The sequence below is a fragment of the Mandrillus leucophaeus genome, unplaced genomic scaffold, assembly GCF_000951045.1.
Source record: "Mandrillus leucophaeus isolate KB7577 unplaced genomic scaffold, Mleu.le_1.0 Scaffold1, whole genome shotgun sequence".
Lineage (NCBI taxonomy): Eukaryota > Metazoa > Chordata > Mammalia > Primates > Cercopithecidae > Mandrillus > Mandrillus leucophaeus.
The window spans coordinates 1409780-1429119 of record NW_012098097.1 but is presented as its reverse complement, the minus strand read 5'-3'; the positions used below and the strand labels follow the sequence as shown (position 1 = coordinate 1429119).

Sequence of the window (19340 nt, the reverse complement as noted above, 5' to 3'; positions counted from 1 at the left end):
CTACAGATGTAGACAACAGAGGCTCTAAGATCTGTACTAATGTCTTGATCAGGGAAAAGCTGGAGTCCAACTCAGCTGGTCATACACCTAATATTTTATTTGAACCTCACTTTCATATTGACTTTCTTTTTTTTGATCACATTTTATTTATACTTTGTTGAAAGCTGTATTATATTGTTTAACTTTTGCAATATGTTATTTCCTTTGAATTCTGATTGTTTACTTCATTATCAATTTTTCTTCTTAATAATAAATAGAGTTTTAGAAGAAAAAAGTGTCTCTATGATGCTTAAAACTTCAAGGCATTCTGCATTGTTGTGAGCAAGGCTTCTTTGCTCATTGTTTTACTATTACTGATCCTATTTTGTTGCCTCTTGATTACTTAGATGGAGATGAGCGCCATTATTCTCCATTATTTTTCTTGAATTCATCATCTTGTTTCCAACACCAAGGGACTGATAATAAGGTTATTGAGAAAGAAATTGATGCTGAGCATCCCTCTGATGATTATTTTGAACCAGTAGCTCCTGAATTCCAAGGAAAAGAAGCCATCAGGTAATCACACTTATAATTTATACTAATACATGAGCACAAGGCTAAAGAATTATTAACCAAGAGCATCAGGGTGAGCTTGAGGCAAAATATTGAAGGAGAAGATATTTGTTTTTGTCAATGTTACTTCGAATTGCTCCATTTCCATCACCATCAATTTCTTCTGTTACTTGAAAGGAAAATTCTCCTTGATTATCAGCTCCATATCATATTATCCACCCACACTTTATCTTGTCCCCCTTTCTGCCTCTTTCTCTTGTGCCTACCTCTCTTTTATACTTGCTCCTTTCATTCTGTGAACCCCTCTCTCTGTGATTTCATCTGGCTTTATACGGTAAGTTGGAAGAAGTAAGAAATTCTGAATCAGAAATTCTTAGATCCTAATACTCTCGTCTCTCATTTGATGTGTAATCTCGGAAAAATGAGTAAATTTTATGAGTCTCAGTGTCTTCTATGAAACAAGATTGATATTGACTTTGTAGGGTTGTTATGAGATTTAGCATATAACAGAATTGTATGAGGAACAGTTAGAATATCTGTTTTTAGCCAGGGATTCTAACTCAGCAGTTTTGGGATTGAACCCAAGTATCATGGATTTCAAAATAGCTTTGTAGATTTTTCTACAAAGTTTGGTACAAAGTTAATGAATCAGAGCTTTAAATAGTAATCGTTTATTTATTAACAGATGTTTACTTAGTGCTGACTATGTACCTGACTTGCACATAATTCGCACAAAAAGCTTATGAGGCAGGTATCTTTATTTTCCCCATTTTGAAAATACAAAAAGTGAAATAATGACAGCTTAAGCCTTTTACCCAATATCACACAACTCACAGGTGGAGAACTGGAATTGTAATCCAGATAGTCTGGCTCTACAGTCTATGCTCTTAACATACTATTGAGATGTCAGGAGGCAAAAGAAAATGAATAAATAGAGAACCATAGCTAGGAAGTGAAATAAGAGGCCTAACCCATATACCTAGGCTTCCTCCATCTAGTTCTTAACCAGTTTTCCATTTAAGTTTTCTGAGTGGGGCAACAGCCCTTCCTCTGCTCTAGCTAGGAGTATACCAGCTCTATAGAAAATATCCATCCAAACAAGAAAGGCCAAGTGAGGAATAATTCCGTAAAACTCAGTTATAGTGTCATCAATCCTTCTTTACCAGTTGAGGGCACAAAATCATATTGTATTATATTATTATTCAAATTATAGTAATTCTGAGATCCAATCTTCTAACAAAATCTTTTACTTACAAAGACCTCAAAATTTTCTTTGTTCTTCTACTGCTGCCTAGTGGCCTAGGAGAGAAAGTAAAATGTCCTCCACCCCCACCTTCCCCTGACTTCTCCCCTCTTCTCCCACACCCCCACTGTGCTTCCAAACCTAGCCAATGTATACAATGTTGACTAGGCATACCTGTCACTTGGTCTGGATTCTTAGCTCAGGTGGAGACCCAAGGCAAACCAGGGAAAGAAAGTCATTTGATGCAAGTACTATTCACTAAAGCTTTTGGCTCCATTGTGGGGCACCTCACCCCTGATCCACACCAAAGCGAGAAAGTAGGCTTAGGCAGTCAATGTTGTAGCTCTTTAATGACAAGGTGGGACACACTCACTGACTGTTAAAGCAGGTCTGGGGCTGCAAGGCATTCTAAAACTGCCTTTCGACCATCCAACAGTAAATGCAGTTTCCAATCCACAAGTTTTATCTCTTCTTTCTTCACAATGATCATTTCTTAGTAGCATCGTTACTCTTCCCCACCTCTAGACAATGTCAAATCTTTTCCAATCAGTTCCAACATGTGAATTCTATTTTGTATGAATATAAAAGGCACTAAGGCATTGATTTTTTTCTTCCTGTGTGGTCTGCTTTATATAAAAACGAACTCTTCTCCTTTATATACAAGCGCTTTATATACAAAGGAACTCTTCCCCTAAGATACGTAGAGCTTACAGGATATGTAACCTTTAAGCTCTATGTATCAGGGATATGGATGAAAGCTTGTAGAATTCTAACCAGAATCATGATTCTGGATTTGTAAAAATATACAGTTTTTATTCACAACTGGTTCTTCCTCATTCATAACCCCTAAGTCACATTTTCTCTGGGGACAACTGTGTGCACATATGTGCATTCCTATAACTATAGACCATTCAGGCAATATTCCCAGAACACAGGTAGGATGTCTGCCTGCCCCAAATGTAAATGTCTGATTTCATGTCTAAAATCCGGAAACACCAGCTCCTCTTAAATGGAATTTTCTTTATTAAAACAAAACATTAAAGTTTCACTTCAACAGGGATTCCATTTTACAAAGAAATGCTGAAATAAAATACCTGGTGAGACTCATCACCTTTTAACTTTGCTTAATTCATTCATTCAACAAACATATTGCTGCTGGGTTCTTTACTAATCTTTAGGGCTGCAAAGATGAACAATAAACTGTCTTTCAAGGAGCACACAGCCTAGGGAAGAAGATAAATAGGTACATGAAATTCAATGTGATAAATGTAGGGATAGAGATATTAACTACTGTTATTTAGTCAATAGAAGTGTTAACTACCCTAGTTCAGGGAAATCGAAGAAGAGAACATCTATTTTTCTTTTAAATAGTTAAAAATTACTGAATAAATTTAGGCTTTTAAAGCTGACATATTCACCATCCAGGTTGAACAGATATAAACATTATTGTCATATTAAACAGATATAAACATTATTGTCATATTTGCTTTGTATTTTTGATGGATATATTATATGTTTATTTAAAGTCCCTTTTGATCTCTTTAAAATATTTTCTCCCTGCTTCATCAGGATTGACCTTTATAATGGATTTGGTGTTCCCGCTTTCCATTCATATATTTACATATTGTACCATACACTTATAGCTCTAAACAATATGTGATATAGATATATGTGATATAACTCTGTGTGTTTTTATCTCCTATAATCTATAAATAGTATCAGACTGTACTTAAGTTTCTACATATTGCTTCTACACTCAGCACTTTGCTTTTTGGGATCTATTCATAGTGATAACTATGGGCTAATGCATTGGTTTTAATTTTTATATAAAAATATTCTAAGATATGAGTCTACCATTTTTATTTATCTTTTCTTACATTAAAGAATACTCTGGTTGTTTCTAATTTTTTGCTCTGACAAATGATGTTGCAATGAACATTCTTTTAAGAATAAGACAGATAAAAAGGATAAAAAGGTTCATTTGTGCATATGTACATATGTGCGTGTGAGTGCATGTGTATGTGTATATGTATATGTGTATGACACACCCAGCAGAAAAGACAAAAAGCACTAAACTTTATGCAGGATATAAATGGTGGTTTGGTGATCCTGACACATAAAACATAAGGCCGAGGATGCCGAAAGATGTCACTGGACAGACCATGAGTGGCTGCTTCATGTGGTACAAAGTAGCCTTGACTTTCCCTTTGAGGCTGATGAGGAACATTGAGGAGTAAATAAAATGGATTTTAAAATATAAATTTTTTAAATGGACCCAAGACTTGAACTATTTTAGAGTTAAATTTTACAAAAATGATACCAGGTTGGATGGGTGATGAATCTGAGTGAGAATCAAGAAGAGAATAGTTGAATGTCCATGCTGCCAAGTAAGATCCAGCATGATGGGGGAATGGGTTTAGGTGACAATGCAATGAAGTCTGTTCTGGATATGCAGTTTTAGAGCAGTTAATTCTCAAACCTGGCTTCACATTAGACTCATTTGGAAGAACATTTAAAATATCCCAATCCTCAGCCTTTACTGCCATGAAAAACTCATCACCCCAGATCAATTAATGTGAATCTTTTTTCTGTGAACTCTGCAGAGAAGTAATTAATGTGAATATAATATGAATCTCTGAGGGTTGTTTGCAGGCATCAGTTCCCTTTGGAATTCTAATGTGTATTCACAATTAACAACCACTGATTAAGAGCAGTGTGTGTGTGTGTGTGTGTGTGTGTGTGTGTGTATGTGTGTGTGTGAGAGAGAGAGAGACAGAGAGAGACTATCTATCCAGCAAACTATTAGATGTGTGAGTCTAAAGATCAATGAAAAGGGTGGGGTCAATATTAGGTTGATGCTAAAACAAAAAATCCAATGAGAAAACTTCTGGAGAGAGTCTCAAATGAGAAGATCCACCATATACATGGAGAACCCTGTGGAACATCAAGCTGATGTGTCTGATGAAGTAAGAGGACTTTATTAGGAAACAGAAAAGGAACATTTAGAAAAATAAGAAGCAAGGCAATTAAGTCACCACTAACAAAGAGAAAGTCATCAACAGTGACTTATAATCCAATACGTAAGAATGGAAAAGTATTTGTTGTATTTTATAATTAGGAGGTCACTAATGATTTCATTATGAAGTGGTTCACTGGAGTGGTGAGTTCAGAAATCAGAGTGCAATTGAAGAGGAATTAAAGGTCAGGAAGTGAAAATGGCAAGTTTATTTTGAGAATTTTGTACAATACAGGGAGGAGAGAAATCAAATCGTGTCCAAAGTAGAGCTGCGTTCAAAGAGGAGCTATTAGGGAGGACTGTAAAAGATGCAGGTGCCAGAGTGTCTGACTAATAAACTAATAAGCAAGACGTGGAGAGGATGCAGGATGCCAGTTCAAGGCCCCAGGTAAATGAGCTGATCTTGAACAGGGGGAAGAACCAACTATTCTAAAACTCGAGGAAGAAAGTGAGGATAATTACACAGCATTCTACTTTTCTAGACAAAATACTAGTAGTTTAATTGTAACTTGAGAGAGACTCCTTTATTTTCTACCTCAGGGGAAATGATTAATCAAAAATAAGTCTTTTTCTTTCTAAATAGATTATGCCATCCCTTATTTCACATAAAGTGGTTGGCTGCAGCTGTCACTATGACTAGGGCTATTAATGGCTTGTGCTATTTTCACTTCTGTGTTGGCTAAGTAAGCACCCTTTTTGTTATTTCAGAATCAGAAATGTTAAGAAGGAATATAAAGGAAAGTCTGGAAAAGTGGAAGCATTGAAAGGTAAAGAAAAACATTGAAACATTTCATTCTTTCACTTATTTCTTTATTATAAAAAAGGGAAACAATTCGATGTGAAAAAATTTGAAGCATATAGATAAGCAACAGAAAAAAGAATGCAAATAACCCAATGCTATCACCTGGACATTAATCATGATTAAGAATACACTCTAAAATTCTTCCAGATATTGCATGGATCTATTAATTTATAAAAATGGTATCATACAATGAAAGATGCAATTTATCTTTGCTTTTAAAGATTAATCTGCTATGAACAATATTTTATATATTGTCACTGTGAGGAAAGAACATCTAAACTGAAATCTGATAAAGGTTTTATTATACTAGCTGGTGAATTTACATAGTTTATATGTACTGGTGAGGTTAACTGAAGCAAGATGAATAAAACCATTGACTATGAATTAAATTTCACAAGCCAATATCCTATTACAAACATAATTTATCATTTGAAATGAAAAAACACATTTTGATACAAAATATTCTAGCATACAGTTTTCTATAACAGACATTTAAGCAAACATCAAAGTGAGTAGCTACATTTCATGGAGGACAATTTGCTTTATTAAAAACGATTTTTAGGAAGAATAAAAATGATTTTTATAAAAGAAGCCTTAAAAGCTGAAAAAGAAGAGCCATGAACCTTCCAGAAGTGGAGAGTTCTCCAACCATTGTGTTTATATTGCATGTATTTTGTAATAAATGCAGCATCCTTTAATTCAGTCTTATTCATTACTTTTAGATTAGGTCTTTGAGAATTTAATGTATTTGTATGAGCAATTTTATTCTCTCTCTAGGTTTCTCTCATCAAATACCATCTAGATCTGTGATTTCGTTCTTTAATTTTAGCTCAGGATATATTGAAATAATTTTAAATCAATTACTTAAAGTTTTGGAACACATTTTGAACTACCTTTGCACTCCATCAAGTCATGAACTTCTTTTTGTCTAAACAAAAAACGTCTTTAAGCATTTTGTTCATTTTAAAAATAGCAGCACCTTAAAAAATTAAAAGCATTGGACATCAATACATTAAAAATGTGAATATAAATTCAAACCAAGTGTAGCTGCTCTTTGGGAAACCAGGGAAGGGGTTGCATTCCCTTAGCCTCCTCTTCCTTCCTCATGGAGTTAGTTTCTGGAGCACATCTGCAGCACATTTGGGACGCACTTTTGAAATATTTTATCTATGGCCTATTTTTCAGAAGCCAAATAGCATTCCATTATATGGATACCGGGATTAACTTATTAACACACCAATGTATGAGATTCAGTTTGTTTCCAATTTTTAGTGTAATAAAAAATAGTAGAATGAACAGCCTTGTTCAGTCTTTGTAAATGTCATAAATTGTTTCTTGAATATAAATTTCTAGAAGCAGAATTATTCAAAGGAAGCATACTTTCAAGATTCTTGATTCATATTTCAAATTATTTCCCACGAGAATTATAAAAAGTCATACTCCCAGAAGCAATACATAATGAATAGTAATGACAATGACAACAATAGCAATAAACACTTAGATTTCATTGAGGACTTGGTGTGTGCTGGAAACTATGCTAAGTGATTTACATGTACCATTTTACATTTCGGCCTGTGAAAGACATATTAATACATCTCTCACTTTGCAGATGAGAAAACTGAGGCTTCTATTTTATTTTTCCAGTTACTATGTGTCAGTCCCAACAGCCAGTATCACTTCCCTCTTACCCTGGAAAACACTATATACTTTCCATTTAAAAATTACAGGCCAGGCATGGTGGCTCATCCCTGTAAATCCCAAAGTGGGTGAATTGCTTGAACTCAGGAGTTTGAATCCAGCCTGGGCAACATGGCGAAACCCTGTCTCTACTAAAAATACAAAAATTAGCCAAGTGTGGTGACGTGGGCCGATAGTCTCAGCTAGAGGGGGCTGACATGGGAGAATTGCCTAAGCGTGGGAGATTGAGGCTGCAGTGAGCTGTGATTGCTCCACTTGCTCCACTGTACTCCAGTCTAGGTGGCAGAATGAGATCCTGTCGCAAAAAAAAAAAAAAAAAATGTACAAACATACAATTTGTTAATTTATTTGTTTAGTTGTCCCAGAATTATTCATTAAATAAACCATCTTTTTAATAAGTTTGAAAGGTCATTTTATTACTCTCTATTTTTATATTTACTTTGGTCCACATTAGACTTCTATTCTGTTCCATTGGTCACTATATCCTGCACCAGTGACATATTATTTTAATTATTACAGTTTTGTCACATATTATTTTGGCAGTTAGGAAAATATTGAATATTGTGTATTTTAAAGTATTGAAATGCTGAGAAATACACCACTAAACTAAATAGCCTTGTTCTATATTGGGACCAGACTGGTCTAATGCCCTTCGGTTTATACTGTTAATAGTTTGTTAACAATTTGTTCTAATAATTTGTTCTAAAAATAGGCTTGCTCTTTGACATATATGAAGGTCAAATCACGGCAATTCTGGGTCACAGTGGAGCTGGCAAATCTTCACTGCTAAATATTCTTAATGGATTGTCTGTTCCAACAGAAGGTGAGCAAGAAGAAATTTCTCAAAGGCAAGATGTCTTATAATAAAATGAGGTCAAGCATATGCCTTTCATTTTAAATTTTAAATTTGATGGCTTAAGAGAAATAATGTTTATCTAAAGTTGTTTCCAAGAGCTACATAATTTTGAATATGCTTCATATTTCTGCAATATTTATAAAATTATTTTATTTATTCCATCGTGTGATATTTCAGGGTAAATGTGCAGTTCTACAAGCGTATGTTTGTGTCAGGAATAATTAGTAGTTGTTCACAAATTGTGTTCACAAATGTGCAGTTCTGTAAGCATATATTTATGTCAAGAATAATTAGTAGTTGTTCACAAATCATTTTAGACATTTGTGAATATATGCCAATATTTTCTTAAATGAAATCTATGAATATTAATAAAACGTATTATCTTGCCAATTTTATTTTTAACTTCCATTCTTAGGATCAGTTACCATCTATAATAAAAATCTCTCTGAAATGCAAGACTTGGAGGAAATCAGAAAGATAACTGGTGTCTGTCCTCAATTCAATGTTCAATTTGACATACTCACCGTGAAGGAAAACCTCAGCCTGTTTGCTAAAATAAAAGGGATTCATCCACAGGAAGTGGAACAAGAGGTAGGAGGGCATGCTTGGATTAACTGACCTGCCAACCACTTACCAAATTAAATCATGACCGCAGAATTCTCTTCAATGATTTATATGCCTTGTTATGAATAAAATTTAAGCAAAGAGATCCCATAACAAATATCGACTGCTTTAATGAGCGGTTAAAATTGCATAATATGAACCATTTTGGATTTTAAAAGTTGTATATTTTCTCATATAGGTACAACGAATATTACTGGAATTGGACATGCAAAGCATTCAAGATAACCTTGCCAAACATTTAAGTGAAGGACAGAAAAGAAAGCTGACTTTTGGAATTGCCATTTTAGGAGATCCTCAAGTAAGTTAGATTATGCATGGGGAAGGATGCAGGTTGAATGTCTGCAAAATGTCAAGTTCTTTTACCACTAAAGGTGATAGAGCTTTCATTGTAATGTATCAAGAGAGAGCCTGCTATGTTTAACTATAAATAGAAATATGTTGGAGAAAAATGACTGGATGGTTATTATTTTATGGTATTTATTGTTTTTCATGCTATCATCTGGATGTAGTTAATATGAGAGACGTATTTTATGTATCTTCATTCTCTGTAGATTTTGCTCTTAGATGAACCAACTACTGGATTGGATCCTTTTTCCAGAGATCAAGTGTGGAGCCTCCTGAGACAGCATAGAGCAGATCATGTGATCCTTTTTAGTACCCAGTCCATGGATGAGGCTGACATCCTGGCTGGTAATTGTTGGTTTTATCTCAGTATTACCATGATGCAATTGGGGAATTTAGAAGCGAAGTCTATTCCCAGGGTAAGAGCCCTGCTCTCATGATGGCAATGTTCTTACATTCCATAGCAGTCAGGAGGATGACAGGAATCTAGTTCCACTGTAGAATTCCTTTCTGGTTGTACATTTGCTAGGTAGTGACAACTAATGAAAAATTCTGATTGCCCTTTTTTTTTTTTAGGTCAGCTATCAATTAATTTAAACATTCAAATCTTCTTTTATATATACTTAGCTGAAAAATAGTCACTCATTTTTTAGCATCAGAGTATACAGTATACCATGTAATTTATGTGGTTTTTTTTTTCAGAAAGTGTTGGAAGGTGCAGATAGACTGGTGTTCATGAGCTTATTTTTAATTTAATTTATTTGTATAAATTTAACGAGTACAAATACAGTTTTGTTACATGGATATATTATGTAGTGGTGAAGTCTGGGCTTTTGGTGTATTCATCACCAATTAATGTACATTGTACCCATTAAATAATTTCTCATTCCGCATCCGCCTCTGACTCTTCCACACTTCTGAGTCGTCAGTGTCTATTATTCCATACTGTATGTCCATGTATACCCATTATTTAGCTCCCACTTATAAATGAGAACATGCAGTATTTGACTTTCTGTTTCTCTGTTGTTTCACTTATGATAATAGACTCCAGTTCCATCCATGTTGCTGCAAAAGACATGGTTTCATTCTTTTTTATGGTTGAATAATATCATGAGTTCATTTTAAATGCATCAATTTTAATGTATATTTCAAATGTTAAAATGCACACTAGATCTAGTTATACCCTGTTGAATACGTCTCCTTTGCACTTCTGAGCATTGGCTCCTCATCTTTCTTTACTAGAGAAGGAAGAAATGAATGACCCCGAATGTCTTTTCTCACTTGATTTCTTTCATTCAGATAGAAAAGTGATCATGTCCAATGGGAGACTGAAGTGTGCAGGTTCTTCTATCTTTTTGAAAAGAAGGTGGGGTCTTGGATATCACCTAAGGTAAAGGCTTTGGGAATAGATTGGATTTGTGTGTTTTCAATACTGGTATATGAAAAAGTTGGACAATTATGAAACAGAACTGGCCTCATGCTTCATCTCTACCAAACTGGATTGATCAGTGTTTCCTGAATACTTTTCCTACTTTCCTTCCTCCTGTGTCTTTACAATGTTAATCGTTGGCAACATTTCAACATGATAAACCAAGCCTGACTTTTCACAGCAGGACTACTTCATGTACCATTTTTCCAGGTAGCTGTTCTGTGTAGCCTAAACCTCTACCTTCTTCCTACTGTCATTTTCCTTAGCCGATCCGTATAATTCTGGAATGTGTTTTCATTCTTTCATAGGGCAAAAAGGCAAATAATTTCAGAAGCCAGTATCAACAAGGAGAAATCTAGGGGCAGAGAGTAATGATAACTGTGGCTAACAAAAAAGTGTATATATTAGTCTGTTCTCATGCTGCTAATGACATACCTGAGACTGGGTAATATATAAAGAAAAGAGGTTTAATTGACTCACAGTTCAGCGTGGCTGAGTAGGTCTCAGGAAACTTACAATCATGCAGAAGGGAAAGCAAACACACCCTTCTTCACATGGTGACAGCAAGGAGAAATGCAGAGTGAAGGCAGGGAAAAGCCCCTTATAAAACCATCATATCTCATGAGAACTCACTATCATGAGAATAGCATGAGGGTCACCACCCCTATGATTCAGTTACCTCCCACCGGGTCCCTCCTATGACATGTAGGAATTATGGGAACTACAATTCAAGATGACATTTGGGTGGGGACATAGCCAAACCATATCAGTGTATATCCAGGCTAAAATATTGTTTTAAAAAACTCTATGGTCAAACAAAGCATACATGTGGGCCAGATTTTCTCTACTAGCTAATGATATGGTCTGGTATAATAATTATTTTCCCTAAGAAGTCTCTTCTTCCTAACATTCTCACCTTCCTCCATTTATCTATAACTATACATATAAAACTCTGTATCGTTTAATTTACATTATATATTTGTTTGTATATTTGTAATTGTTCTGAGCTTATACATTTTCTATATATAGATTATAAAATTTTCAAACTGATAGATTACTATCATGTTATAATTTACTCATCTTTTTGTTTCATAAAGCCAAGCAAAGTAGTGCTCTACAGCTAGGTGTTCAATTACAGCTCTTCTTTTGTGGTAGTGGTGGAGAAAATGCAAATGACTTGTCTTTTCTTTTAAATATTAGTTTACACAGGAATGAAATATGTAATCCAGAACAAATAACATCCTTCATTACTCATCACATCCCCGACGCTAAATTAAAAACAAAACACAAAGAAAAGCTTGTATATACTTTGCCATTGGAAAGGACAAACATATTTCCAGGTAACTCAACTATGATTACAATAAATGAAATTTGGGAAAAAATGTTCACTTTATTATTATAGTAATTTTCTTTGTCTAATTAATTTAGACTTTTTCTTAGTTTTGGCCACCTGAGAAGCAGAACTTGAGAGGAAGGATTGAGTGCCATTGATTTATTGGGTAGTTGCTTCCTTGAAGCACCAGCAGATAATGGGGACAGGTGAGAGGGAAGGGAAGGCAGCCAGGGAAGTCTGAATTCTGGATTCTGGAGCAGATTACTGTGGTAGACAATTGAGGTGCAATGCCCATGGAAGGAAAATAAATGAAATAAGTGGGTTCAGCGTTTTGTCACCAGAGGGGTGAGTAAGCTGGGGTTCTTACCCACTGTTCCCCATCCATTGTTGATTAAGGGATGCCTACGAGAGCATTCACTTTTTCATCCATCTGGCTTACTCTGAACATGAACTTAGAATACTTCCAAGTACAGAAAAAGGACCTCAGGCAGGTGCTTTTAATAAGTAGATTTACCGTGTCCAGGTGAATCCAGAAGAGATGTTGGTGGGGCAGAAAGGTTTCTGCTACAAGTTTCTCTTTGTAAGGTAGCCCCCCATTATTCACAAGGAATAGATAGTTCCAAGATCTCCAGTTCACGCCTGAAACCGTGGATAGAACCAAACCTAATTGCCATCGATCCGAAAACATTTCTGTTCATGTCTTCCACCTACACATTGAATGCCTTTTCCATCTTAACTAAGCACTTAACAGGCATTGTGGCTGTAACTTTTGCAGTTTGAGGTGCAACCGCAAAAGTAGCATGAATTTCTTTTGCCTTCTTCACAATTTCACAGACAGAAGATTTATTCTTACATTAGATCTTAGCATCAGCCTAAGATTTTTTTTTTTCCTTGTTGAGAACTTTCACCTTTTCACTTACAGAAAGCATTTTATGGCTTTTCTTTGACATATCCAAATTGCCAGCATCATTACTCTTGCACTTTGGGAGCCTTATTAGGTAAAATAAGGGTGCCTTGTACTGCAATAGCATGACAGTGGCTCTAATATCCCAGAGGGCTACTAAGTGATAGGTGGGTATAGCATGGTTCTGCTGGACAGAGGATGATGCATGTCCTGAGCCTGAGCAAGATGGAATGGGATGGTGAAGGATTTAATCACACTACTTACAAGGGCACACAACTGAAAACTTATGAATTATTTCTCGAATTTTCCATTTTATGTTTTTAGACAGCAGTTGATGGTGGATAATTGAAACTGTGAAAAATGAAACTGTGGATAAGGCAGGATTTCTCTATTTTAATTGTGCATGTGTTATTTTGCAGAGAAAAACAACTTACGTAGTCTACAAAAGTGTTCAACCCTCGGTTCCCTGCCAACTGGGTAGCAGCACCCATTCAGACTTTGTTTGATAAGCAATCCTAAAGATTACTAGCTCTTTGTGTAATGTTTTCTACATGTTAGGCACTGTTCTAATGGTTTCGTATATATTAACTCCTTTAGTTCTCACAACTGTGTTTTCTATGAGATGGGTGCTATAACTTGCCCTATCTTACAAATGAGGAAATGTATTTCAATGTCTTTTGATTTAAACAGCTTCCCTTTGGTTTAAACATTTAGTTTGTTAAAGGTATAACTCCCTATATACCTGCCTTAAATAAGCTCTTTTACATAATTCAGTTTCATTAGGCAAATACGCAGGAATTCCCAGATTTTAGCTTCACTCCCCAGTGTGGCAGCTCTCTATGTCCCTGCAGTAGCATAGAAGATGGTGTTCTTCTCAGATCAGTGGACTATGCCATATTATTTTGTTCTTGGACTAAGGCCCTGTGAGGTGCAACTGGTCCACTTTCATTTTTGGTCAGAGAAGGAGAATAAGGATTTATAAGTTGGTACCACTACTGGAATATGTTACTTTGCCAGAGTTACTTTGTTGACCTCCCGGCCCATGGCAGCCTCTTTACACAGACCCAAGGCCTCTGCTAGTCGAATGGCATGCTTATATCCTTTTCAGGACATGAGACTCCCAGGTCCCTTGCTGCCGTGTGCAGGTCATAGGGAAACACAGTGTATGCTACAGTCTCATCCACCTAGTTCCTCTCAATAATGTCATTGGCCCATCCTCCCACCCAAACTAGAAAGTAGCATCTAAGAGTCTTCTAGAATCCTGCCATCTCATCCAAGTATCTCCATGAAAGAATTAGCCAATAAATGTGTACTGGGAAAGTATTATATAAAAGGCACTGCTCCAGCAACTAGAAATACCACAGCCTACATCTAACTAGATAGGGAAAAGTAGACACACAAAATATACAAATTTTTCAACAATTGTACACTAAAATAATAAACAAGGCCAGTGAGTTAGAGTGATGACTGGTGTCTGGCTGAGGTTTATATAGAGTGACCACTGAAGGCCACAAGAAGAAAATGGTCAAGAACACTCCAAGTCTAGGGGAAAGGAGGATGTCTGGAGGGCAATGAGTGAGGGAGCAGAATGGCAAGTGGAGGTGGGTAAGGTTGTATGGATAGATGGAGACAGGCTCTTTCGGAGCTTCAGAGGTTGTGTTATTGACTTTGATTTTTATTTTAAATGCATTGAGAAACCATTGAAAGACTTATACAGAAAGAAGACCCAGAATATAGGTAGAGGTATACGTGGGTTTGTAGTGTGGAGGTGAGAAGATAATGGTCTTTCTGATTGTTCAGATTTCTGCAGGGAAATCTACAGGAAGCTCATAAACTGAGAATGGGAGATGAAGTGAGACAGTTTGAGGATGGAGGAAGAGGTCTTCCTTAGTTATTTCAGAGAAGGAGAGGATTCTCATGAAATTTTGCTTTTGACTACTGTGATACTCCAAAGACATAATTTTCTTAACAATATTATGTATCATCTTTTAAATAAGTATTAATTTACTTGGTTTAGTTCTCGATGTGGTTTTTCAAAGTATCTATTCATATTTTTTGCCTTAGATCTTTTCAGTAATCTGGACAAGTGTTCTGACAAGGGAGTGACAGGTTATGACATTTCCATGTCAACTCTAAATGAAATCTTTATGAAACTGGAAGGACAGTCAACTATCGAACAAGGTAAAGCCATTTGTGTAATTCACAGAAAACCACTTCCCAAATGATCATGTGTCAATTTAGTATTTATTATTTCTTGTGGGTGATTCACACTGAGAAATGTGATTTCATTCCAAATTTGGCTCTGCCGTTTGAGATGGGCTGTCATTATTTCTTAGCATCATTACTACGACTGATCACAGATCCCTTCATGGAGTCTACCAAGTTTTCTTTTGGAAACTATTTCCTATCCTCAGATGTTCCCTGCTTCTTAGATACCTTCAGGCTGTGAAAGGCTCTTAATGAGGGGAATGAGGTCTGAACAGATTTTTTTTTAAGATAAAAATTGCTTTTATCTTGTTAATATACAAAATTCCAGTAAGGTCTTAGTGGGGAGAATTCTCAGCATCCACTCTTGTATATTTTAATGGGTGATAATAATCGTTGTCATTATGGAGCTCCTCTTATGCTTAATGTATGTATTGATATATATGCCTTCAACATTATCTTCCTATAATAACCTTTCCAAGAAGTGTCATTGGCATTGGTTTACAAATGAGAAAATCAGACCTGTGAGCAGTTAAGTGATTTTCCCCAATCACAGATGTAAGACTCATGTACAGATCTGGCAGTTCAGAGCTGATGATCTTTCCCCTATACTACTAAATGATTGATACCTTAGTAGTAGATATTTAGGTGGTAACAATTGGCTATTTTTATGCAGAAGATTTCTTAAAAATCCTTCCAAGAAATGATACTCTTGGGAATTTCTTTGCTTTTCAAATATTGGGCACAATGAGATCACCATTTTTGTGAATTATTCTTTTGGTATGAATTCAGCATATTTTCTCACTGAGTATAGAATATGGGCATCATAACATGTTTCTTATATTGTTTGCACTGTAACCACAAGCAATCTAAAACTTTATTTGATTTAAACTTTTAATTTTTTATCACCATTGGCAATTACAAACTTAACTATAGGAAGAAAATATAGATGGCAGTGGTGAAGTATAAACTTAATAAATATTGAAAAATGTTGTCTAAATAATTCCTTTGAATTGGTTATAAAAATAAAACAAATGTAAAACTTTTTTTTTTTTTTTTTGGAGACAGAATCTTGCTCTGTCTCCTAGGCCAGAGTGCAGTGGCGCAATCTCGGCTCACAGCAACCTCCACCTCCCAGGTTCAAGCGATTCTCCTACCTCAGCCTCCTGAGGAGCTGGGATTACAGGTGCCTGCCACCAGGCCTGGCTAAGTTTTGTATTTTTGGTAGAGACAGGATTTCGCCATGTTGACCAGGCTGGTCTTGAAATCCTGACCTCAGGTGATCTGCCCACCTCGGCCTCCCAGAGTGCTGGGATTACAGGCGTAAGCCACCACGCCTGGCCATGTAATACTATTTTCAATATTACTAAGGAAAATCTGTGATGCCTCCAGGATGGCATTAATATTATAATATGCATGTTTGTGTGTGTGTGTGTATAGATTTCGAAGAAGTGGAGATGATAAGAGACTCTGAAAGCCTCAATGAAATGGAGCTGGCTCACTCTTCCTTCTCTGAAATGGAGACAGCTGTGAGTGACATGCGCCTCTGGAGAATGCAAGTCTTTGCCATGGCGCGGCTCCGTTTCTTAAAGTTAAAACGTCAAACGAAAGTGTTATTGACCCTGTGAGTAGCAGAGTACTGTGGTTTTGTTAGATCATGAGTTTCAAAAGAGGTTCAAACCAGAAGATAATTTTGAACACAGTATCTGACATTCCTGCCATGGGGTGGACAAATTCAGCATTTAAGTTTTCTGACAGTGGGAATACTTGAATGTTCACACTCGATTAGGCTTATACATGCAGGTGTGTTTTGTTTTCAAGGTTTCATAACCTGGTATTTATATGGTAATGCCTTCTGGTACTGTGTAGCGTGCTAGGGTATTACCTTCAGAATTTTAGTACCAAATCATGATAGGCATAAGGCAGGGTTGGCACTCAACAAATACTTGTGGAATGTCTTACTAAATAAATAAAATTCCTAGAGATTCATATGCTAATGTTTCTTTGTTGTTTAGATTATTGGTATTTGGAATCGCAATATTCCCTTTGATTGTCGAAAATATAATGTATGCTATGCTAAATGAAAAGATCGACTGGGAATTTAAAACCGAATTGTATTTTCTGTCTCCTGGACAACTTCCCCAGGAACCCCGTACCAGCCTGTTGATCATCAATAACACAGGTGAAAAGAAAAATAAAATTTAAATCCAGAAATAAGTTATTTTTATTGTTGAATAGCACAGGAGAAGGGGAAAGTAAATCATAAGAGAAGAAAATGGGTATTTAAACTTCATTTATAGAAAACACCTAATGAGGAACAGTGCATATTTACTCTGATTTTGGAGATGCCAGGGATGATGAGGACAAGAGAAAAAGAACTTGGGTCACTGTATAACCTGGAAGAGTAAAGATGTCTATCTACCTGACTACCCTAAGCTATTACGTGACAAATACATTTCTATATTGGCACACCCATTCTATTTTGAGATCACTTTGTTACACACCAGCCTAACCTATACCACAAAGACAACGCATACTGGTCACCATGTGAAGATGGGCTATCTATCCCCCATGCCCCTTCATTAAGTACAAGATACAGGAAGACGCCTTATTTTGTTATCCCACACAATGGGTAGTTGGTTTTGTTTTTGTTTTGTTTTGAGACAGTCTTGCTCTGTTGCCCAGGCTGGAGTGCAGTGATGCGATCTCGGTTCAATGCAACCTCCACCTCCCAGGTTCAAGCGATTCTCCTGCCTCAGCCTCTTGAGTAGCTGGGATTACAGGCATGTGCCATCACGTCTGACTAATTTTTCTTCCTTGTAGTTTTAGTAGAAATGGGATTTTGCCATGTTAACCAGGCTGGTCTTGAACTCCTGGCCTCAAGTGATCTCCCCTCCTTGGCTTCCCAAAGTGCTGGGATTATAGATGTGAGCCACTGTGCCCAGCCGGTATATATATATATATTTTTCTAACCACTTAATTAACTTTGAAGAAGGAACTTTTATGTTAGTACCTCAGACGTTAAAAAAAAAAAAAAAAAAAAATTACAGTAAGAGTCTTCCCTTGCCGAGTTCCTCACTCGTTTGATTTTCCCATGGATTTGCGACTCAGGCCTGCAGTGTATGGTCTTTAAACAAAGATAGTCTTTTCCTTTCCGTTTTTCATTCTTCTTGTTTTCCATTTGGGTTTTGGAAAGTAAATTTTATTCACCTCACTACCTTAAATGCTAATTGTACGTTTAATTTCCGAGATCTAGAAAGGTTTCTTTACCTATGAGCTCATAAGATAAGTAAATCAGGTCTCTCTTTTCCTCTTTGGTCACTCTTGAGGACAGTGGACTTGTGTTAATTTATTTATTTTTTTGTCTCCGTACTTAGGTATTTTATGGTTTAAGTTGGAAGCTTCTGTGCCATTTTGTTCCTCTTTTCTCAAAATCTGACAATTATTGGTAATATGTTTATCTTTTAATGTGAGAATCCCTGTCTCCCTAGGTGGATGTGGGTCGGTATATGGCACTGCACCTCAAGTGACTGTGGAGGTGGAGTGGGGTGTGTGGCTGCTCAAGGTGTATGGGAAGCTTATTTTCTATATGCATGTCCCTGTATCACTTGGTGGAGGGATCCTAATTCATCTAAGGTTTGGCCTTATTTTTCCAATCCCAGAGCCCACTATAAACTCCCATTTCAAAGGCAAAATAAATAAATAAATAAATAAAGTCCTTCTTATCCTCTTACTCATCCCATCTTGCCCGAATTATTGTCTGCAGTAACATCAGGTTTGCCCAGCTGTGCTCCTCAGATAATGTCTCTTAGTAAGTAAATATGGGACTCTTACCCTGAGGACAACTGCGGCTACTGTGTGTTCTGTGCCGAATGTGGGGAGGGGCCTGACAGGTCATCTTTTTTCAGGTATAGTTCACGACCCTGACTATAGCTTCAGAGCCCACCTTACCCTCTTGCATTCATCCACTCTGAGTTCAGGTATCCTGGAAATTGGTTTTACCTTCAGTTGTTTGCTCCGGTGTGCTCTAGGCTGTGAATTTTTCTCAGCTCATATTTCGCGGTCAGATGTTCTCATCTGCTTTCTTCTTTAGGGTCATATCCAAAACCCTGATCTGATGATGACATCCTCTTTCACTTCCTAAGAAAGATTATATTTATACAATATACATGTATGTAAATGTTTAAAACAAAGTAAAGGCCGGGCGCGGTAGCTCACGCCTGTAATCCCAGCACTCTGGGAGGCCGAGACGGGCGGATAACGAGGTCAGGAGATCGAGACCATCCTGGCTAACACGGTGAAACCCCGTCTCTACTAAAAAATACAAAAAACTAGC

At 36.5% G+C, this 19340-nt stretch overlaps 1 protein-coding gene across 1 annotated transcript in view; it reads left to right on the top strand.

Annotated features, from left to right (window-relative positions):
* ABCA6 (ATP-binding cassette, sub-family A (ABC1), member 6) overlaps positions 1-19340 on the top strand; it is a 62132-nt gene that overhangs the window by 16575 nt on the left and 26217 nt on the right. Inside the window, exons 10-21 of the mRNA XM_012001498.1 lie at positions 387-555; positions 5520-5578; positions 8024-8134; positions 8583-8758; positions 8970-9089; positions 9343-9481; positions 10433-10523; positions 11763-11902; positions 14864-14980; positions 16445-16628; positions 17020-17186; positions 18496-18605. Of these exons, the coding sequence (XP_011856888.1) occupies positions 387-555; positions 5520-5578; positions 8024-8134; positions 8583-8758; positions 8970-9089; positions 9343-9481; positions 10433-10523; positions 11763-11902; positions 14864-14980; positions 16445-16628; positions 17020-17186; positions 18496-18605 (1583 nt within the window). The remainder of the gene's footprint in view (positions 1-386; positions 556-5519; positions 5579-8023; positions 8135-8582; positions 8759-8969; positions 9090-9342; positions 9482-10432; positions 10524-11762; positions 11903-14863; positions 14981-16444; positions 16629-17019; positions 17187-18495; positions 18606-19340) is intronic.